Genomic DNA, 23,839 nt, shown 5'->3' on the forward strand with positions numbered 1-23,839 from the left:
CTCCCCTTTATACATCATAACAAACCTAAACAGACCTTTATCACTTACTTAGGCTTTCTCATTTTTTTCTATTTTGAAAAATACCTCCATTCCCATATCCTTTTAGCATGTTTTAAATTCTCATTTTCTTTTTTGTAAATAATTATGAGACCAAATAGCATTAACAAATAAATTTTCAATCTGTTGTGAGACTTCTTTTCCCGGGGATGCTAAGCAATGCTTATTCCCTTTTAAGGTTCCAGGGTCAAGCCAATGTTTGATTAAAGTTTTACCGGGGGACTAATGAATTTATTGAGCTTACTTACCGAGATAACTGAGGGGTTGCTGAGATGTGTGTATGACCTGAGGTTATGCACACTGGAAAGGCTTTACGCAGCATGGGTCATGCCTTCTCTTCCTAGACTTCCCCAGATTGTATACTTTAGCCCTCCCCAAATCCAGGAGGCCATGTGTGATTAGCATCAAATTATATAGAGTTGGCTGGGAAGAGTGGCTGGATAATCTAGTGAGGGTCCAATGACCCTGTTTGGCACTCCTTTAATGAATGAGCACAACCCTCAACAAGCCCAGTTGTGACGATGTTTCACGATCAGGCTCAGCTGAAGTCGTGATGATGATAGTTATTTCATGCAGAAGGGACTGCTGTATAGCATCATCTTATTAAAAGGACCTGGAATTTAAAAGGATTTGGTGCTAGGAGCCACATATGAGGGAGAACATACGTCGTTTGTTTGTCTGAGTCTGTGTTGCTTCACTTACTATAACAGTTTCTAGATCCATCCATTTACCTGCAAATTTCATTATTTCATCTTTCTTTACTGCTAAATAGAACTCCATTGTGTAAATATACCACATTTTTGTTAACCACTCGTCAGTTGAGGGACACTTAGGCTGCTTCTATCACTTAGCTATTGTGAAAAGAGCAGCAAAAAACATGCTTGTACAAGTGTCTCTACAATAGGATGAGTCCTTTGGGTATATGCCAAGGAGTGGTATCAGCCTGTTTATGTCATAGAAGATTTTTCTTTCTCCTTTGACCATAATAGACATTTTGGCTGGGTAAAGTAATCTAGGTTGGCATCTGTGGTCATTTAGAACTGGGAATACTTTGGTCCAGGCTCTTCTGGCTTTCATAGTTTGCACTGGAAAGTCCGCTGTATTTCTGATGGGTTTTCCTTTATATGTGACTTGTTGTTTCTCTTTTGCAGCTTTCAGAATTTTCTCTTTGTTTTGTGCATGTAGTGTTTTTACTACGATGTGCCGTGGAGAGTTTCTGTTCTGGTCCTGTCTGTTCCTGTCTGTTTGCTGTTCTGTATGCTTCTTGTACTTGTATTGGCATGTCTTTCTTTGATTTGGGGAAATTTTCTTCTACAATCCTGTTGAAGATCTCGTCCATGCCATTATCCTGAGATTCTTCTCCTTTGTGTATGCATAGGATATGTAAGTTTGGTCTTTTCATGGTGTCACACAATTCCTGAGTATTCCATTCTTGTGTTTTCTTAAATTTTTCATAGTCTTTGCTTGAGTGTTCTAATTCATCCACTTTATCTTCCAGTCTTGATATTCTGTTTTCCATTTCATTCATCCTATTGGTGAGTCTTTCTCCTGTCGTTTCTAATTGGCTTACTGAGTGTTTCATTTCATTTCCTTCTTTATTTCAGCCTGAATAGTCTTCAATATTTCTCTTTTCTGAATTGATTCAGAAGTTTATCCCTATCTTACTTCAGTTCTTTGATTTCTTTGTGTGTTCTTTAAATTTACTGAATTCTTCTGTCATGTTTATAATTGTTCTTTTGAGTTCCATGTCCTGTGTTGTCTCTAGGAGGGTTCTCATTTTACCCTTCTAGAGGACTGATTGTACTTTGTGGGGATATGTTATTTTGGTTTTTTGTGTTATTATTTTTTCTTTGTGACTTTGACATGTGAACTTCCTTCATGGTTTCTGAATCTTGTGTGAGATTTAAGTCTTCCTTTGTTGAGTTTAGATCTGCTTCTTTTTGTAAACTTTATGTGCCTTTGTGGTTTACTTGTTGGGCATGAAAAGCTGGTTGTTCTAGGCTTCAGGTTCTCTCTTTTAATTTTATATTGGAGTGGCAAATTTACTTTCATCTTGCTGCTCAGGAGTTCCCACAGAGGCCCAAGTCAGATGAGGAACAGATGCTCTCAGGCTTTCTCCTAAGGCCTGGATCCCTCCAGGAAAGACCCTGGCCTCAGGAATATGGGGGCTAGGCTGGTCTGGGAGCAGGGCCCAGGAAAGATGCTGGCCTCCAGGGATCCACAGGCAGGTCGGGGAGAGAAGAGGCCTGAGTTCTCCTGGGAACCACAGGGAGGAATTGGTTTGGTCTGGATGCCAAGGATCAGGAAGCAGTGGGGAGTTTGGGTCAAGAGGTCAGTCCAGGGGTCTGAGGTGCCAAGACAGGAAATGGGCCAGTGCCCCTGCTTGGAGGAGAGATGGGTTGGGGGAACTGGGAGGGTGAACGAGGCGGGGGGAGTCAAGGAGCAGTGGGTGGAGCAGCCAGACTTCCCCAAGCAAGCTGCTGGCTCCAGGAAGCTGTGGGGCTGGGCTATAATATTTTTTTAAATGTTCTAAAATATATTTGTGAAAGACTTTAGGTTTTTTTCAGAATCCTGAGAATTTATAAGAATTACGGAAATTCTGTAGTTTTACTACACTAATTGTTGGTTCCATATTCTTGATATAAAAACTGATTTTCAATCTGCTAGCATGTAAATTTCTTCAAACCTGTTCTAGTTGGGCCGCTGCTGGTTGCACATACCACTCAAACTGTGCCATTAACAGAAAAGAGGATTTGGGGCTAGGATTGAAACTCAGCAACTGAACACTTGGCTCGTACGTGCAGAGCCTTGTGTCCATCCATCACTTGTATGTCTTTGCTGTTGTCCTTCTGTCCGTCTGTCCCTCTCCCTCCTTCCTTCCTCCCTTCTCCTTCTTCCCTCCTGGTCTCTCTCTCTCTCTCTCCTTCCCCTTCTCTGCTCTCATTCCTTCCCCCCTCCCTTGCTCTCTCTTTCACTCTCACTCTGACTCACTCTTTGTCTTGTTCCCTTGTTCTCTCGCACACTCAGTCTCTTTTTTACTTTCTCTCTCTGTCTCTCTCTGTCTCTTTCTCTCTCCCTCTCTTTCTCTCTCTTTTGCTCTTTTGTTTGCTCATTATACAGGGGCAGTGGTTGAGGAGGCTAATACCTTGAGCCCAGAAATTCAAGAGCAACTGGGTCAATATAATAAGACCTTTTTTTAAATTTATATATATTTTTTTTAATTTTTATTTTATGTGTATGAGTGTATTGCCTACGAGTATGTAAGTGCACCCTTGTCATGGAATACCCATGGAGGTCAGAAGAGAGCGTTGGATCGCTTGGAACTGGAGTTACCGATGGTTGTTAGCTGCCATGTGGTTGCTGGGAATGGAATCTGGGTCCTCTGCAAGAGCAGCTAGTGCTCTTAATCACTGAGCCGTCTCTCCAACCCCAAGATCCTGAGTTTTAAAAGGAAAAGAAATTGTGTTGTGGAGGTGTGTGGTAGAGAACTAGCCTGACTAAACAAGACTTCCTCGGACAATATGGAGGAATTCCAGAGATGTATGTCTATAATCTTTGGACAGGTTGGCAATTCCTCAAAATGTAAAAATAAAACTAGAACCTGACACAGCAACTCCACACCTGGGTATGCATCAGAGAGAAAGTTAAACATGCAAGATCTAAGATGCGTGTTCACGAGCAGCATTATTCCTAATAGCCTCCAAAGTGGAGAAGCCTCAATGCCTAGCCAATGAGTGCATAAAATGTGATATTCCATGTAGTGGAATATTACTTGCCATTTAGAGAACTGAGGTGCTGCTGTACATGCTACAGCATGGTGTCTATGAGCCTGAAAAGACTGCTGAAAGAAGCCAGCCACAAAAGGCTGCGTAGTACAGTGATGTGAAACAGCCAGATGGCAGGTTCATAAGCAAAAGCAGGTGAGTGGTTACCAGAGGCTGCAAGAAGGGAAGAGAAGGCAGTGTGTGCTAATGGATAAGGCTCCTTAGGAGTGAAATATTCTGAAACTAACAGTGATGATTGTGTAACTCTGTATATCCTAAAAGCCCCAACTTGGTACTTTCTGAAAAGGGTTAATTTTATGGAAAGTGAATCTGTCTAATTAAAATGGAAAAAAAAAATACAAGGGACTCTTAGAAAAAACAGAAAGCCTGAATTCAGTACCTCTGTGCTTACATTTCCTGGTGTGTTCCATGCTGGTCTGTCCTTACCTCCTTTTGCTAGTCTGTAACTTCTTCCATTGTCTGTTTCCTGACTGCCTGTGATCTAATTCATCTACCTACTGTGGCATTTATGACAGACATTTCAATAGCCAGAACAGTCCCAGCACATAGTTTTTGTGGAATGAATGAATGAATGCTTTAACTGTCATTTACCAAGAGTGTTATTTGTAGGTGTAGGTTATTTACAAATCAGGAAATTTCAGTATTTAGAATTTGCTAAATATAGTCATATAATATTTTTAAATGTAGTCTTTTGTTCTGTTGCTAAAACATTTATTTTGGGTTTTCCTGAGAAAAATGTATAATGAAAAAAAAAAACTTTTAACTTCTTTTTTAGATTTAGGTACTAACTTTCAGAGTTTAAGAAAACATTGAGCCCTATATAAATCACATAATCAAACACAGATTCCTAAGTTTGAGTAATGCCAATTCACTGGTGAAGATAAAATGATAGTCTTTAGAGTCAGGTTTAGGATCTGGATATTAGTAGTATGCCTACCATGCATTGCATAATTGAGTGTGGTGGCATATACTGAGACCCTAGCAGTCAGGTGGTGGCAGCAACTCCAAAGTTCAAGTTCATCCCTGGCTACAAAAATATGTGAGGCCAGTCTAGGATACGTGAGATCTTGTCTCAAAGAAATGAATAAATAAATAAATAAATAAATAAATGTCAATCATTTGGTAGGCCTAAAATTTATAGCTTGTTTGGTAATAATCATTTTATAAACTTGTTTAAGTGTAAATTTTAGTCTGGAAATTATGTCCTCTTTTGCTTATAAAAGTTCAGTTTTACAAGTGGTGGAAGTGGATTTAGAAGTTAAAACAGATAAGTAAAACCTGGTACTTTCTGTTTCCTGACAGTCTTGAATATTGTACTCTCTGGCTTTATAAGTTTTAAAGTCACAAGGTATTTTTATGGTCCTTTGTAGTCTCTAATAGTCTCTAATTCAGTCAGTTTCATTGTTTTGAGCAGTTTCTTGACTTACCAGCTTGAAAGAGCTGTAATAACACGCTCCTCTCTCAGATTGCTAGTGTCTATGACACTAATTTTTTGACTCTGGATTTTTAAATTATTGATAATTGATGTTTTTGGTAATGAATCTGCAGGACTTTTGTTTTCCTTTTCTTTTTTTTTTTTGCAGTATTAGGGATTGAACCAAAATCCTTCATTTATTTTCATTAGTCATATAGTTTCAATTTTGTCTTTATTTTCTCTTATTTTAGAAAGGACTGCGGACTCTCTGTGTAGCCTACCGACAGTTTACATCTGAAGAGTATGAAGAAATAGACAGGCGCCTCTTTGAAGCCAGGACTGCCTTGCAGCACCGGGAAGAGAAATTGGCTGATGTCTTTCAGTTCATCGAGAAGGACCTAGTTTTGCTGGGAGCTACAGCAGTGGAGGACAGGTGAGTATCTGAAGCAGGCGGTGTCATTGTCCTCTCAAAAATATGTCAGTCTAGTACTTCTAATATATAGAATACATACTGTTTATTAGCACCCTATAACAAAATAAAGAGCTAAAGCTTTGATTTTGTCGCTCAGCATAATGCTCTTTGTTCCAGTCAGATATTTGAAATAGAGGAAAGAAAATTACCTGTATTCTTCTCTCAGCTTTCATTTTTAGACTATTCCTTAGTCTGTCATACAAAGTCATTCAGCACTTTCCCCCACTGCTCCTCTACCCTGTGTTTCCATAATGCCACACTTCCTGCTGTTCGCCTACTCACCAGCTGTAGCTAGCTTTGTGCTGTTCATGTTCTTTCCTTGGCAAGGCTGTGCCTTCTTCCCTCTGTACATCTGCAAATACCTGTTCATAAAACAGCTCAGTTGTTCACAGTCCTCCAGGAAGACCCTTCTTGATACCTCACAGGATTGAAATGCCTTCTTTGTGTGCTTTCTGCTTTGTAGGAAGTTCTGTTTCATGATACTAATTAAATTATTTGTTACAGATTTTCTCCCCTGTTGACATAGGTCACTCACAACCCATTCACATTGTACCTCAGCATCTGGTTCAGTGTTCGTTTCTTGAATTAAGTTGAACTCTTGGAAACAAATTGATTTCTACAAATTAAGCCAAGCCTGGTGTTTCCTTCTGTCCCCTATATTTACAGAGATTTGCATATATTTAATGTAGTTTCATTTACTTTTCAGTTCTCATGAGATTGCTTTCTCTCTAAGTTTTTTGGGTTTTTGAGACAAGGTCTCAGTATATAGCCTTGACTGTCTTTGAACTCATAGAGGTTCACCTATCTCTGCTTCTGTGGAGTGCTGGGATTAAAGGTGTGCACCATCATGCCCAGCTCATGAGATTTCTTAAACTAACCTGAAGTTATGTAATCCTTTATTTTCTGCAACCTGGGATTTAACCGTAAGAGCAACTTGAGAGATTTTCTTGAGAGAGAAATCTTTTATTTGAAATTTATCCTAGCAGATACGAGTACAGCTCAGTGACACTTTGCTTGCCTAGCGTGTATGAGGCCCTGGTTCAATCCCTACCCTCAAAGACTTCCTAGTCACCTAAGAGTTTATGAAGGCTACCTAATTAGTTGGTCTCTTAAAAATTTGATGATAATCCTCTTAAAAAGTAAAGTCTTATAGTTCAACTGGTTGATTTTGTATGTGCTACATGGCCAGTAGTTTATTCTTTTTGCTTGACTAATGGTGAAAAAAAAATCACTTATGGTGAAACACTATAGTGTTTTTTTGTAAGAGTCTATACTTTATACATATTATGTGGTTTATACTTAATATATAGTTAAAAGAGTATTTTCCTCTACCAATTTTGTTTCTTTTATTTTTAGACTACAAGATAAAGTTCGAGAAACTATTGAAGCATTGCGAATGGCTGGTATCAAAGTATGGGTACTTACTGGAGATAAGCATGAAACAGCTGTTAGTGTGAGTTTATCATGTGGACATTTTCATAGAACCATGAACATCCTTGAACTTATCAACCAGAAATCAGACAACGAATGTGCTGAACAGTTGAGGCAGCTTTCTAGAAGGTAAGGTAGCAGTGTCTGGGCCAGTAAACTACAGCTGGCCACTCAGTGCCTTACCTGCTTTTTTTTTTTTTTTAATGTTATTTTTATTTTGTATGTATGAGTGTATTGCCTGCATGTGTCTAAGTGTACCTGTGTTGGGCAATGCCTGCAGAGGACAAAAGAGGGTTTGGATCCCCTGGAACTGTAGTTAGCATGGTTGTTAGCCATCATGTGGGTGCTGGGAATCTAACCCTGGTTCTCTGCCAGAGCAGCCAGTGCTCTTAACCGCTGAGCATCTCTCGAGCCCCCATTACCTGCTTTTTACATCCCATAGCTAAAAGATGTCTTTGGTGCTTTGATAGATGAAAAGTAATCCAGAGAATTATTTCATGGTATAAAAATGTGAAATTGAGATTTTAGTATCTGTAGAGTTTGCTTAGCACAGCCACATACATTTATTTCTGCCGGATGTAGTAGCACATGCCTTTCATCCCAGCACTCAGAAGGTAGAGGCAGGTGGATCTCTGTGAGTTCAAGGCCAGCCTTATCTATATTGTGAGTCAGGCCAGCTGGGGCTACAGGGAGACCCTGTCTCAAGAAAGACCAAAAAAAAATTATATCCTTTGTATCTCTAAATGTTATCATTGTGCCATTTGAGTTGACTGTTTACAACAGAACTCTTATGAAGCCCTTTATCATCTCTTTGCACTGCTGCTTGGTACCATACAAGTCAAAGTGACACAATTACAAGCTGATAGTGTTTTAAATACATAACATAGCACCATATTGTGATATTTAACATTTCTGTTGTCAGTCTAAAGCCCAGTGACAAAACAAAAAAAAAGAAAAATGGACCAATATCACAATTTTAAGGCCTGGTGGAGTAGTGGTTACTTTATTACTGAAGAACCTGACGAAGTATTTTTGTTATGAAGTGATATTTTAGCTTTACAGCTTGTTTGAAAAGAGATTGCCAAAGAAGAATTCTGAAATCTTACAATACAGTTATATTATATTGAAGTATAAACACTTATAACAGATCAGTAATCAGCATTAACAGGTGAACTTTTGAAATCAATTTTGATGATAAAGAATATAACTTTAAAAAAATATTTTAATATTTTATTCTTTGAGAATTTCCTATTTTGATCGTATTTACTCCCCTCCTCCCCAACTCCTCTAAGATCCAACCCTACCTCCCTACCATCTCAACTTTGTCCTGTCTTTTCTTTTTTTTTTTTTTTGTTTAACCCATTGAGTCCAATTTGTGCTGCCCATATGCTCCTGGGTGTTGGATGGTCCTCTGGAGAGTGATTGGCCTACTAGGGGCATACCCTTAAAGAAAGCTGACTCTTTTCTCACAGAAGCCAACAGTTAAGGGTAGAAGGTCATGGCGTGTTCCCATTTCATGCTGGAATATTGACTTGCTTGATCTTGTGCAGGCCTTATGCAGGCAACCACAGCTGCCGTGAGTTCATGAGTATAGCTGTTGGTTCTGCCAGGTCCAGAAGACTGTTTTGCTCTGGTCCCCCCCAACCTCTGGATCTTACAATTTCTGCTCCCTCTGGAGTGATGGTCCCTGAGCCTTGGGAGGGTGGACTGATATTGATATCCATTTGTGGCTGAGCACTCACTCCACTGACACATTCTGCACTTCGAGCAGTTGTCAGTTTCTGCATTAACCTCTGTGTATTTCACAAAGAAACTTCTCAGATGAGGTTTGAGAGCTGCACTCATCTATGGGTATGTCTTAGTTTGTTTCTTCATTGCTGTGACAAAAGACTCTGACCAATACCAACTTGGGGAGGAAAGCATTTATTCAGCTTACAACTCCCAGGTCGTAGTTCATCAGGGAGCCCAAGGTAGGAACTCGGGGCAGGAACCTGGAAGCAGGAGCTAGAGCACAGGCCATGGAGGACCACTGCTTACTGGCTTGCTCCCCTGGCCCCTGCTCAGCCTGTATGCAACACAGGCCCACCTGCCCAGGGGTGGTACCACCCACAGTAGGCTGGGCCCTCCCACATCGCTCATCAAGAAGATGCCCCTCAGACATGGCCACAGGTCTGTCCAATAGAGGCAATTCCCCGATTGAGGCTCCCTCAACCCAGGTGTGTCAAGTTGACACTAAAGCTATCCAGCACAGGATAGAAAGAAAAATTTAGAGAGCAGTTCTAATACCGTCTACTTAGTCGAATAATAGTAATAGTTTATCTCTGGGAGCTCCCCAACCATGGGTTCTTGGCCAGATTTACAGTACCAGCATACGTGTTCCCTCCTGTGGAGGGAGCAGGCCTTAAATCCAGTCAGAAAACAGTTAGCTATCCTCATAGCGTTCATGTTACTGTTGCATCCATGAGCATATCTTGCTAACCAACTTGATTTCTCCGCATCTTAGAACCACTGTGTATAGTGTCTTTAGCAATAGTCATACTGTTAAGGTACAGTGAGCAACCAAGAACAATGGCAGTAGCCTGTATTGTTCTGGTAATCTCTGGACACCTCTGATCAATAACTTGAGAGAAGGTAGTCCACACCTGGCACTGGCTTTTTATTTGGCAACTGTGACTTCTGAGAGAAGCATAATAATCCTCTGTGTAAGTGTGACTCTAGTTAAACTCTTCCATGAAAAATGTATCTTTTTTTCCTAAATTTGTTTTTACTGAATTTTTGTGTAAACAAACACAAAACATCCAGAACATCTCAATGAGTCTTAATCATCTTTATAGCCCTGCCCCACTGGCACCTTCCCACAGCTCCCCCACTGGAACTCATACATTCTGTCATTTGTGTTAAGGCCTATTGTGACAAGTTAGAGTCCCCAGATGTTCCTTGGTGCAAGTGATTTCCATAGTGGCTGCAACAGTTTGACATCCCTACAACAGTGCATGAAGTCTCCCCTTTCCTCACATCCTCACCAAATTTATTGTCTTTTGTTTTCTGAATCTTAGCCATTCTGACTGGGGTTAGATAAAATCTTAAAGTCGTTTCAATTTGCATTTTCCTGGTGGCTAAACATAGTGAACTTTTTTTTAATTTTTTTTTTTTGTCTTTTTGAGACAGGGTCTCCCTGTAGCCCCAGCTGTCCTGGAAATCACTATGTAGACCAGGTTGGCCTTGAACTCACAAAGATCCGCCTGCCTCTGCCTCCCAAGTGTTGGGATTACAGCATAGTGAACATTTTAAAAAATACCTCTCAGCCATTTATATTTTCTCTTCTAAGAGTTTTCATACCCACTTTTTATTTGGGTTGTTAGTTTTTTTGGTTTTGAGTGACATATATTCTAGACGCTAATCTTGTGTCAGGTGTATGGCTGACAGGTTTTCCCCGTTGTGTAGGTTGCCTTTTAAGACCAACAGTTTTCGCCGCAGTACAGAAACTTTTAAATTTCATGAAGTCCCACTTATTGATTGCTAGTCTTATTTCTTGGGCAACCCAATTCTATTCAGAAAGTCCTTACCTGAGCCTGTACCCTCAAGTGTGTTCCCTACTCTCTTGTAGAACTTTCACAGTCTCAGGTCTACCTTTGAGGTCTTTGATCCATTTGGAATTATCTGTGTGCAAGGTGAGAGAGAAGAACCAAGTTTCATTCTTCCACATATAGAGACATCCAGTTTTCCTGACACCATTTGTTAAAGATGCTCAGGTTTTTTATGTTTGTTTGTTTTCAATATGTTTTTGGCATCTTTGTCAAAAATCAGGTGCATTTAGATGTATGGACTTTATCTGGGTCCTTGATTCTGCTCCACTGATCAATATGTCTGTTTTTGTGCCAGTACCATGCTATTTTTACTACTGTGGCTCTGTAGTACAGCTTGCAATCAGAAATGTAATGCCTCCAGCAGTATTTTTATTGTTCAGGATTATTTTGGCTATCCTGGATCTTTTGTGTTTCTGTATGAATTTTAAGACTCTTTTTCCCATTTCTGTGAAGAATTGCATTGGAATTTTGGTGGCGATTTCATTGAATCTGTAGCAATAATCTCACTATTTTGTTAGGAAGGCCATTTTCACAATATGAGTCCTACCAGTCAGATTATGGGAGGTCTCTCTGTCTTCTGGTGCCTCCTTCTTTCAGTGTTTTATCAGCATATAGGTCTTTACCTTCTTGGTTAGGTTTATTCAGACGTTTTTTGTTTGTTTTTGTTTTGTGACTATTGTGATTTCTTTCTCAGTCTGTCTTTGGTATGTAGGAAGACTTTGATTTGTTATTTTTTAACATGCCACTTTGCTGAATGTGACAACATTAGCTTTTAACCCCACTATTCTGTATTATACAGAAAATTATATGTAATAACCATGCTTTTAGTTTTGAATGAGTGAGTTTATAAAGTATATTGCATGTAAAAGTATAAGAATAATAGTGAGTAGCAGACAGAGAGAAGCAGCAGACAGATAGCCAAACTTTGTCAGATCAGGTACGCACAGCTTCCATTAGACAGCTGTGGTAGACAGTTGAAAGAGCAAGCATCATCGGGCTCTGCCCCTCCCTGTTCCAGAGACAACCACATCTTTTGCAGTACTAACCTCAACCCTGACACACGATGGTGAAGGTCAGAATAAATGGACTTGGCTGTATCGGGCGCTTTGTCACCAGGAGGCTGCCTTCAACTCTGGCAAAGTGGATGTTGTTCATCAGTGAATCCTTCCCTGACCTCAGCTATGTGGTCTCCATGGTCCAGTATGATTCTGCCCATCACAGACTCCATGGTACAGTCAAGAATGGGATACTGTCGTCTGTGGGCAACCATTTCCATCTTCTAGGAGCAAGAGCCTGCCTACATCAAATGCAATGATGCAGGTACCAAATGTGTTGTGAAATCTAATAGTGTCTTTACTGCCATGGAGAAGGCCAGGGACCCACTGGAAGGGTGGCAGCATAAAGTTCATCATCTCTGTCCCTTCTGCTGATACCCCATGTTTGTGATGGTGTGAACCATCAGAAGTATGACAACCTGCTCAAGACTGTCAGCAGTGTTTACTGCACTACCAGCTGTTTAACCCCCTGGCCAAGGTCATTCGAGACAACTCCAGCATTGTCAAGGGGTCATGAACAGTCTCCCTAGGAAACTAATGTGGTGGCTGTAGTTGTGCCCAGAACATCATCTCTGCATCCACTGGCACTGCCAAGGTCTCTGGATGGCCTTCTGGATTCCTACACCCAGTGTTTCCAGGGTGAATCTAACACGTTGCCTGGAGAAAACTACTAAATACAGTGACCTCAAGAAGGTGGTGAAACAGGTCAGAGGACCCTCTAAAAGTCATCCTGAGTTACACTGAGGACCAGGTCGTCTCCTGTGACTTTAACGGTGACCCCTACTCTTCCACCTTTGCTGCTGGGGCTGGCATTGCCCTCAGCGACCACTTTGCCAAGCCCATTTCCTCACAGGGCATCGAATTTGGCTACAGCAACAGGAGGAAGATGAAGAGGCCCTCAGGTGCAACTCAGCCCCCAACACACTATCCCAGGTTGTATCCCAGACCCCCAGAAGAAGGGGAGGGCCTTAGGGAGCCCTACACCCTCAAATACCATCTGTAAAGTTCACTGCATCAGTGAGAGAGAGAGAGAGAGAGAGAGAGGAAATCTTATCAGATACTTACAATCATCCTGCAGAAACTGACTGGGGGAGCTGAGGCATCCAGCCGGACTTCTTTCCATGGATGAGCGTCCACATTCTCTTTCCCGCTGTTGGCATCTTTACATTATGAGATAACTAACAGGAGCTGTGGTTGCAAACAGTTTACCTTCTGGCTGTTCTCAAGGACCCACCAGTGTTTTTAGTACCTTTAGATGCTTGCCATTTTCCTTAATCCCTGTTAGACTCAGGGGCTACCCTGACCCAGGATGGAAGGGGGAGAGGGGTTTGGAAGACACTTGACATAAACATGTTTGGGTCTGAAGTGGCAGAGCCAATCCCATTCTGGAGCCAGTTTCTCAGTTCAAACAGCACATGACAATTTACCAATAGAATGTACATTGTGCTCACTTAACCAAAGTATTTCACCCCACCCCAAATTATTTATTATTACTAGACCTGTTATTTCTAAAAATATACTAACTTATTTCTACATTTTATCTTAGTCAATAAAAAATTTTTTTCTCATTATATAAGTATATCTATAATGTTCTCAGTTTTGAGTTTTGGCCCACAAAGCCACCCCCCGACACACACACACACACCAAAAAAAAAAAAAAAAAAAAAAAAAAATTAGTTACTTGACCCTTTACAGAAAATATTTGCTAACCCCTGAACAACTTTAACATCAGCAAACTGGTAAATTAACCTACATTTTACTGTTCAAAGATCATTTCATAATAATTTATATTCTAGGGGTTAGAGCGATGGCTCAGCAGTTAAAAGCACTGGCTGTTCTTAGAGAAGACCCATGTTAGAATTCTTGCACATAGCGGCTGACAACCATCTATAATTGCAGTTCCGGGGATCCAGTGCCCTCTTTTGGCCTTTTCAGGCATTGCCTGACATGGGTACATTTATATCATGCAGGCCTAACCAAACTCATACACATTAAACAAATAAATGAAAAGTTTTTGGGTTTTTTTTTAGGCATTTATATTGTAAATAATGTCTTTTCTGTAAACCTGTTTTTATAGACAGGTGAAATCTATTTGGGTGACCCCATTTAATGTAATCTAGTTTTTTGTGATAAATTGAGTGCTTCATTGTGGTATAAGCATGTTAGGGCTCTGTCATTTGCAGTCTGTGGTCCCAGAAAGAGCCAGAAGGCAAAGCTATGGTTGTTAGTATGCACTCACTGCCTTACTTAAGTTAGTGGGCAGTGCTGAGGTCCCAGCTGTATCGAACAAAACGTTAACTTTTTTATTTTTTTTTATTTTTTTTTTTGTCTTTTTGAGACAGTCTCCCTGTAGCCCCAGCTGTCCTGGAACTCACTATGTAGACCAGGCTAGCCTCAAACTCACAAAGATCTGCCTGCCTCTGCCTCCCAAGTGCTGGGATTAAAGGCGTGCACCACCACGCCCCTCCAACATTAACAATTTTTTAAATTTATTTTTATCTTAAGTTTTGCCCTGCTTACATGTGTATAAGTGCACCATGTGCATGCAGTGCCCACCAAGGCCAGAAGAGGATGTTGGATCCCCTTGGAATTGGAGTTGTAGACAGTTATTAGCTACCATCTAAGTGTTAGGAAGCAAATCTGAGTCCTTTGCAAGAGCAGCAAGTACTGCTGAGCCATCCCCAGCCCTCCAAAGAAAAAAAAATTTTAAGAGATATATTTTTAACAGAATATCTATTTTTTTCTTTAACAATTTCATACATGTAAACAATGTATCTTGATCATATGTACCCTGACTCCCCTCACATTTGCCAGGCACCCCCTTATACATCCATCCCCCCTTATTTTTTTTGTAACCCACTGTGTTCAGTGAGTGCTGCCTGCCTGAACATTGACTGATCTTGTTGGCTTGACGTTGCGCAGGGAACCAAAGCTGCTATGAGTTCATGAGTACAATGTCCACGTTATGTCCAGAAGAGATTTCACAGCATTCCTCCCCAACCTCCAGCTCCCAACCTTCTTTTTGCCTTCTTTTACAATATTCCCTGAACTTTGGCCAGGAATTGGGGGGATGATATAGATGTCCCATTGAAGGCTGAGCACTCTAGTCACTTATTCTCAGGTCTTTAACCAGTTATGAGTCTCTGCATTAAGTGCTAACCACCACTGAGAGACACTTCTTTGGTGAAGGCTGGATGTAAATGTAAATATTTAGAAGGCAGCCTGACAGTGTGTCTGTTCAGCAAGACAGTAGTAGAAGCCCCCACCTAGGGCCCATGACCTCCTTAGACATGGGCTTTTGACCAGGGTTATAGCACCAAGCACGAATTCTCTCCTGTGGCACAGACTTCACATCTCATACAAAAGTGGTTGGTTACCCCCAAAACCTTCATGCCACTCACTGTTGTACCAGTGGGCACATCTGGCATGACAGTCAGTACTGTGGCATGCAAGATTGGCCAGCGGGTAATGCCATTCCAGCTTTTCTCCCCTAGTGGCCTGCAAAAGCACCTTCTGGCACTATGAAAGCTAGCCATCAGGGAGAAAGTTTTCTGGTCAGTTCTAACTTGGTTTCTTAAAGAGCTATTTTTAAAATACAGTATAACTGCCAGAAAACTCTACTTGAGACTAGAAGTACTTCATCTTGAAAATTGTCTTACAGTGTGAATGCCATTGTGGTGACAGCATTCAAGAACAATAATGTCAGGGAAGAATTAAAGATCATTTACTTTATACATACCTTCTGAAATATTTTTCTTGGTTATAAAAGTAATTTCAGGCCAGCAAGATGGCTCAGTGGATAAAAGGCACCTGCTGCCAAACCTAACTACCTAGGTTCAGTCCCCAGAGCTCCCATGGTAGAGGAAAGGAACTCCTGCAGGTTGTCCACTGACCTCCATGTGCACGCACATAAAATAAATAAAAGTAAAATAAAATAAATTTAAGTCTACTTGAAAATTATAAGGAAGACATAAGGAAAATAAAAGTAAAATAAAATAAAGTCTACTTGAATATTATAAGGAAGACATAACACTTTATAAGTATTAAAGATTATTAATTGTATTTTACCAATATATAGTTTTGATTTTTGAGATAGTGTCTCACTATGTAGCCCTGGCTGGCCTGGACTCACTATGTAGACCAGGCTGCTTTGAACTCACAGAGCTTGACCTACTTGCCTCTGCCTCTGCCTCCCAGGTACTGGGATTAAAGGCATGTACCTCCACGCCAGGCTCTGTTTTAGAATATTTTCTTTATGTCTTCTTTATATGTGTTTTTAATAAATGTCAATGTCACGGTTGGCTTTGTTTGTCAGTTTAACACACTTGAGAAGAGGGAACCTCAACTAGGGGGTTTCCTCTGTGCATCTGGCCTGTGGGTATGTCTGTGAAGCATTTTCTTGGTTGTTGAGTGGCGAGAGAGGGTTCAGTCCACTGTGGGCGGTGCCACCACTGGGCAGGTGGTATAAGAAAGCAGGCTGAGGCTTTCCTCCCTCTGAAGAGGTAACCCTTAAATCTTTTAGGGATTAGGTAAAAGCGCCCAAATACTTTTGACAAAATTAAAAAAAAAAAAAGATAGTACATGAAATTGTCAGAAAAAAGTGATGGGGAGATATGGGAAGAGTTGGAGGGGAGGGAGTAGGCATGGATTTGATCAAAACAGCTTATATGCATGCATGAAATTCTCAAATTTTAAGTTAAAAAAAAATAACACCTGAAAAAAAGAAAGAAAGAAAGCAGACTGAGCACATACCAGCAGAGAAAGCCAGTAAGCAGCCTTCCTCCGTGGTGACAGAAAGCCAGCTAAGACAGTCGGGATCACTAGTAGTATTCATTTTCTATTTTTGTACAAAAGCTGTATTTTATCTTAACTTTCAGGTAATAGAACTGAGTTTCTTCACTTATTCATAAGTCATTAATGGTAGCGTGTGGATGAGCTGCCCATCCTTCAATAAGACTAATTCTGTGAAGGTAAATAACATGGCTTCAGTGTTACATAGAAGGTATCATTATTTTCTCTTCTAGAATGACAGAGGATCATGTGATTCAGCATGGGCTGGTAGTGGATGGGACCAGCTTATCTCTTGCACTCAGGGAGCATGAAAAGCTATTTATGGACATTTGCAGAAATTGTTCAGCTGTATTATGCTGTCGTATGGCACCACTACAGAAAGCTAAAGTAAGTATATATTGTAAGAAGTTATATATTGTAGAAAGATATTTAGAAGTAAAAAATATTCTTCAAGATTAATGCCTTACATAGTTCTATTTAGTTACATACAGTCTATGAGTATAGATCAGTTACCTCCTAGTATGAGTTTTAACCATACACATTGGACTCTGGAGTGCTCAGTAAATATTTTAAGTTCCCACTGTTCATTTGATCTAGTAAATTTTTATTGGTTACCTTCTGTGATCTTGCTGAAACACACATTGAACTGTGGTAATTAACATTATCCACATTGGTTGTGACTTAGCAAACAAGCCTAGCAAGTGTTCATTAATCTGCACCTTTAAGTGGTTATGCTTGTCTCTACTTGGGCCTGTGTTCTTATAAAATGATCATTCTTGCCAAGCCTGGTAGCACATGCCTTAATCCCAGCACTAGGGAGGCAGAGGCAAGTAGATTTCTAATTTCAGGCCAGCCTCATCTACATAGTGAGTTCCAGGCAAGTCAGGGCTACATAGTGAGACCTTGTCTCAAAAAAAAAAAAAAAAGATAATTCTTTATTAAAAGTTATCAACCTCAACATAATGGCACATACCTATAATCCCATCATCTAGGAGGCTGAGGCAAGAGGATTTCTCCCTACCCAAAAACAACAAAACAACAACAATAAGAATAACAATAATAATAATAATGAAAAGAGTGACTATCAAGTGTTGAATAAGAAAAAGCTGAAAAGTTGATTAACTTGTCAACATGTGATGTGAAACCATAAAAGAAATATTTAAATTCCAAATACCCAGGCTTCAAGTGAAAGCCTAGTCAAACAGTTTTTGTAAATCTACAATTTAGAATATTTTGATGTCTTGGACTGTATCCTTCAGAAAATATTCTTGGTAGGCCAGCAAGATGACTCATGAAGTAAAGGCACCTGTAGAAGTGCCTGACCATGTGATTTCCATCCCCAGCCTGCACATGGTAGAAGAGAATGGACTCCAAATTTTCCTCTGACCTCCACACATGCACAATATCATCATACACACAAAATAAAATGTAATAAAAATTTTAATCAATATCTTATAAATAAATATTGTCAATAGAAATATAAGGTACTGATTTTTTTGTATAAAAGTAATAAATTAGAAATCTAGTAGTTTTGTTTGTTTTGTTTATTTAGGTTTCTGGAATTTAGTTACAGTGCATATGTGGAAATTAAAACTAGAGACAAAACCCAGCTAACGTTCTTGCCCTTGTAAAAATTCATTCAAAAATGCCAAAACAGGGCTCAGTGGGTCAAGTCACTTGCCGATAAGCCTGGTGACCTGAACTTGATCCCTAGAACTCATGTAAAGATGGAAGGAAAGAACTTACTCCACATAGTTTTCTCTGACCTGCACATGCTTATCATCACACGCTTGTGATCTCATGGACATATGTGCATGCACGTACACATGCACATACAACACATACACACACATGCACAAAATTTAAAAACAGAATTTTAAAGAATCCCAGGGGGATGGGAGAGATGGCTCACTGATTAAGAGTACTGTCTGCTCCTGCACAGGACCCAGGCTCCCATTACCCACATAGCCATTAACAGCCATCCATAATTCCAGTTCCAGGGGATCCAGCACCCTCTTACCTCCCTGGGCAGTACACACAGGTGTACTTCACATAAAACACGCACACATATAATAAATACTAATTTTTAAATGCCTTTTAATAAACTGCAACTTTGCTTTATATTGACTTGTCTTGAAATTCTTTTTTTAAAAAAATTCCAGAGAAATTTGTTTTTATTTCACTGAATTTAATGTTTTCTTAAATCTTCAGATTTAGTCAATTATTAGGGTGTCTTTTATTAGAAAGAAAAAAAATTCTTGAGAAAGAAAAATTTTGTCTAACAGTTCATTTAAGTACAGTTCTTTATTTCAATGTTTCAAATTAGTCTTTTTAAATTTTTTAAATTCTTTTCTTCCTAAAATTCAAACATAAAGCTGTTTTGTTGTGACATTTCTAGAAGACATTCTTAAAGCCTTAATGGAGTTGCCCCTCAAAAATAAATCTAAGCCGGGTATGGCACTTGCCTTTAATCCCAGCACTTGGGAGGCAGAGGCAGGCGGACCTCTGTGAGTTCCAGGCCAGCTGGGCTACAGGGAGACCCTGTCTCAAAAAGACCAAAAAACAAAGTGCACCCTGTGGTCTGGCATAAAATTAAATGCTGTCTTCACTACCACTCTTACTATAGAACTGTTTCAGATAAATGACATTAGACAAATACAAAACCTTGAAATTTTATCATAGTGAATTCATTGTGTGTTTTTCAGGTCATAAGACTGATAAAAATCTCACCTGAGAAACCAATAACGTTGGCTGTTGGTGATGGTGCTAATGACGTGAGCATGATACAAGAGGCACACGTTGGCGTAGGTGATTGACATTTTCTGGATTTTAAAGCTGCTATAATTTTTTTAAAGGTTTTGTTATTTTATTTTATGTGTATGAGTGTATTACCTGCATGCATGATGTAAGTGCACCCATGTTGTGAAATGCCCAAGGAGGTCTGAAGAGGTGTCGGATCCCCTGGAACTGGAGTTACAGACAGTTGTTTGCCACCCTGTGGGTGCTGGGAATCGAACCCAGGTCCTCTGCAAGAGCAGCCAGTGCTCTTAACTGCTGATCCATCTCTCCAGCCCCTGGCATAATTTTATTTGGTAATTTTGAATTTTCCTTATAAAGTACAATGTAAATATATGTATGAAAACTAAATACAATGTGACAATATGTCTTTTTATATCCCCATGAGAAATGTATTATTTAGCCCCTTGTTTAAGATATTTTAGTTTCAAATTTTAAAGAAAATGGTGCATTATTGAATTTTGTCTTTGCTCATTTTCCTTAATAATAAAAGTAACTTTATTTTACATCCCATTCTGTGCCTGATAGGCTACTTTTACATATATTTTATCCCTTTTAAACTCTAACTTTATGACTTACATAGTTGCTTTCATAGTTTAAAATTATTTTATAATTATTATGTGTGAAACTAAAGATGGTACAGTACATTTTAGAGAAATTATGCCAATGATAAAAAATAAAATTTCAAATAAGTTTCTGATTTTAATGTCCTTTATCCAGATTTCTTTTCTACATTCCTAAGACCAGGATATAGAGTGCCCTCAAAAATATTTTATTGGCTATCATTTTTACTACAAAATCATTTTATCAGATTCAATGTACTGTCATTGTATTAGTAATGACTCATTTGTCAATCATTTACTGATTTACTATATTCTGACCTACCTACCACTATTACTTTCCTTTACAAATACAGAGCAGAAAATAAAATTATGATACGCAGAAAATAAAATTATGATACGTATTTTTTATGACAGAAATTTTCATTTGAAACATAACTTTTAAAAGCTGCTTTCAACTATAAAAAAGGAAACTTGCCAATAATTCTTTTTGTTCTTTTGAAACTTGAAGGAGCATCATAAGCTAAAGAAAGCACTCTAGAGTTGGTGTGGCCAGTAGGGAAGGGGCTCAGTTCTGTTGGCCAACAACAGGACTAGGGAACAGAACAAGAACTGTCTTCTAGAAGAGGCAGAGGCCAGAGGCAACCCTAGAAGACAGACTTTCAGGAAATTCATAGAGTTATTGGAGTCATCGCATTTTAGTAGGCTGTGGGATAGAATGGAATGGAGAGCTGAAGAAATCTCATCATGATTTCCTCCAAGATCCAAATGTTATTCAGTTACAACCCAGTGTTTTCTAGCAAAAGTTTGTTTTGTGTACTTAGCAGAAAAGATGAACTTTTAATTTATAAATTAAACTGCCAGTGCTCTATTTTTTAAGAACATGAATCAACGAACTCCTTTATGTGACTAAATAGAACCTAAATTAAAATTACAGATCTAGAAATTGTTGGGTCTCAGAAGCACACCCTGAAGCCCAGCAACTCCACTCTAGAGTATGTACTCGAGAAATTATTGTATATTAACATTGTGCTGGATAGCTTTAGTGTCAACTTGACACACCTGGGTTGAGGGAGCCTCAATTAGGGGAATTTCCTGTATTGGACTGGCCTGTGGCCATGTCTGAGGAGCATCTTCTTGTTGAGTGATGTGGTGCCACCCCTGGGCAGGTGGGCCTGTGTTGCATAAGAAAGCAGGCTGAGCAAGAGGCCAGGGGAACAAGCCAGTAAGCACCGTTCCTCCATGGCCTGTGCTCCAGCTCCTGCCTCCAGGTTTCTGCCCTGAGTTCCTACCTTGGGCTCCCTGATAAACTGTGACCCAGGAGATGTAAGCTGAATAAACCCTTTCCTCCCTAAGAGTGTTTTGTCACAGCAATGGAGAGACAAACTAGGACAAACATAAAAAGGTTAACATGTCCCTACAGAAATTCCTTATTGCTATATACTAGAAAGTTAATGTTTTCCAATTCAGAGAAAAATTAAAGCTTCACAATTTACATGGATATGTTAGTAGAAGAGAAAGTCTGACTCAAGTTTAAAGCAAAAATGTGACGTTAGAGGCTAAGTGTCAAGCGTCTCAGAACCAGTACAGCAGTGTGCTGAAGGGAGAAGGTCCTCACACAGTGCCTTATTGTGGCCATGTTCAAGGACACGTGCCTGACCCTGAGCCTTACAAGTAACATAAACTTTCATACATTTACTTTCTTTTTTTGGGTGGAGGGGCAGTGTCTTTTTGTGATAGGGTCTCCCTATGGCCGCAGCTGGCCTGGAACTCACTATGTAGACCAGGCTGGTCTTGAACTCCTCACAGAAATCCGCCTGCCTCTGCCTCCTGAGTGCTGGGATTAAAGGTGTGCAGCACCATGACAGGCAATTTACTTTCATAATATACAAATTCTGTGTGTTTTGTTTCAGTAAACTGTAAATTTTAGAAACAATAGAAATCCAGAAATTGCCCAGCAAGGTAGCACACACCTTTAATTCCAGCACACAGGAGGCAGAGGCAGGCAGATCGCTGCGTTCAAGGCTACCACAGTCTACATAATGAGTTCCAGGCCAGCCAGGACTACATATTTAAACTTTGTCTCAAAAAAGATAAATAGGAGCTAGAAAGATGGCTCGGCAGTTAAGAGCACTGGCTGCTCTTGCAGAGGACCTGTGTTCAGTTCCCAACACCCACATGGTGACAAACAGCTGTCCCTAACTCTAGTCCCACGGGCTCTGGTGTCTTCTGCCCTCCACAGGCACTACACACACAGTGCACTTATATACATGCAAGCAAAACACTCAAACACTCATAAAAATAAATTAATAAATAAAATTAAAAATTCAAAGTCCAGAAATTGGCAATATTGATATGATTCTGTACCATACCCTTGGCCTTGCTTGAAGATTCATTCAGTGTTGGCTACTGGCTGTGCTTCTTTATAAACACTTTATCAGAAGAAACAAAACAAGCAGCAGATGTGAATTGTGTGAGGTACAGGAAATCAGAAGGGAATCTAAGTCTGATAGCATTTCCAATGACAAAACTGAAATCAGACAAAACATTTTTCTTTTTAACAAGAGAGAACAAATTTGAATAGAGTAAGAGGAGCCCAGCGCCCAGATTGAAAGTATTTGTAACAGCAGTGATTCAACTACTGTAAAGACAAAAGTGAAAGAAACGACTCAACATTATTATGAGTCAGAGGTTGACATAGCCGTATATGGTATTTGATTGCTTAAAATTTTTAGTTAATAAATAATTTTTACTTTTTGTGATATTTTTCAATCTTTAAATGATAAGAGTTAGCATTAATTTCAGGTTAATGTTGCTTTCCAAAATGTTTCCTGGTATCAAATTCTTTATAAAGTATAGACTAGGGGCTGAAGAGATGGCAGGTAAGAGCATTGCCTGCTCCTGCAGAGGACCCAGTTTTGGTTCCCAGCACTCACATGGCAACTAACAGCTGTCTATAATTCCAGTTCCAGGGGATCCAACACCCTCTTCTGGCCTCTGCACATTACTGCATGACACAAATGCACTTACATACATGCAGACAAAACGTTCATAAAATAAAATAAAAAAAATTTTAAATTAAGCCTGAACTATTTATATGATACTGAAATAATCTTGGCATGCTATTTTGTAAAAACAATCATGCCTTTGTTTTGTACTTTTTTTTTTTTTTTGGTCTTTTTTGAGATAGGGTCTCCCTGTAGCCCCAGCTGTCCTGGAACTCGCTATGTAGACCAGGCTGGCCTTGAACTCACAGAGATCCACCTGCCTCTGCCTCCCGAGTGCTGGGATTAAAGGCGTGCGCCCGGCTGTTTTATACTTTTTAAAATTAAAAATGCTCTGCAATTTTTAGTATGGTCCTATCACAGAAAAAGAAATGAATGCTTATTATGGTCACTCAATTATTTTAAAACATAAAATGCTATGAAAAATACATTTTTTAAAAAGATTTCCAGGTTTTTTTTCCAAAAAAGAATGATGCATTACTTTCAGGTTGCACTTTTTTTCCTATTTATTTATTATAAAATATTTTTTACTTAAAAAACACACTGACTTATACACAGCAGCTTAAGAGTAGTAAAATATGCTCTTTTTCCTTAGGTAACTGGTAAATTTAAAGCTGTCTTAGAGTATACTGTCCATTGTAAGTTTAGTACTTTGTACATATTAGTAGAGTAATTGATGCCTATATTAGATCTTAAACTTGCAATATTATTTTCCTATTTATTTTCTTCTAATTCTTTGAAAATTGGTGCTATATGTCTAGTATATTTTGTAACTTCATGTTAAGCATATTTACATAGAACATCCTTTCGGATAGCTGCTAACTGCTGTATATTAGGGTTTGGTGTTCCTAAGTGCAGCTTTAACGACTGTAAACAGTTCAGATAG

General features: G+C 39.4%; 1 protein-coding gene across 1 annotated transcript in view; it reads left to right on the plus strand.

Moving 5' to 3' along the window:
• Nucleotides 1–23,839, plus strand: part of Atp11b (ATPase phospholipid transporting 11B (putative)) — a 120,043-nt gene that overhangs the window by 69,846 nt on the left and 26,358 nt on the right. The window contains exons 18-21 of the mRNA XM_017798741.2: nucleotides 5,508–5,689; nucleotides 7,085–7,288; nucleotides 16,826–16,979; nucleotides 19,298–19,400. Coding sequence (XP_017654230.1) covers nucleotides 5,508–5,689; nucleotides 7,085–7,288; nucleotides 16,826–16,979; nucleotides 19,298–19,400 — 643 coding nt within the window. The remainder of the gene's footprint in view (nucleotides 1–5,507; nucleotides 5,690–7,084; nucleotides 7,289–16,825; nucleotides 16,980–19,297; nucleotides 19,401–23,839) is intronic.

The sequence above is a fragment of the Nannospalax galili genome, unplaced genomic scaffold, assembly GCF_000622305.1.
Source record: "Nannospalax galili isolate Female #2095 unplaced genomic scaffold, S.galili_v1.0 scaffold557, whole genome shotgun sequence".
Lineage (NCBI taxonomy): Eukaryota > Metazoa > Chordata > Mammalia > Rodentia > Spalacidae > Nannospalax > Nannospalax galili.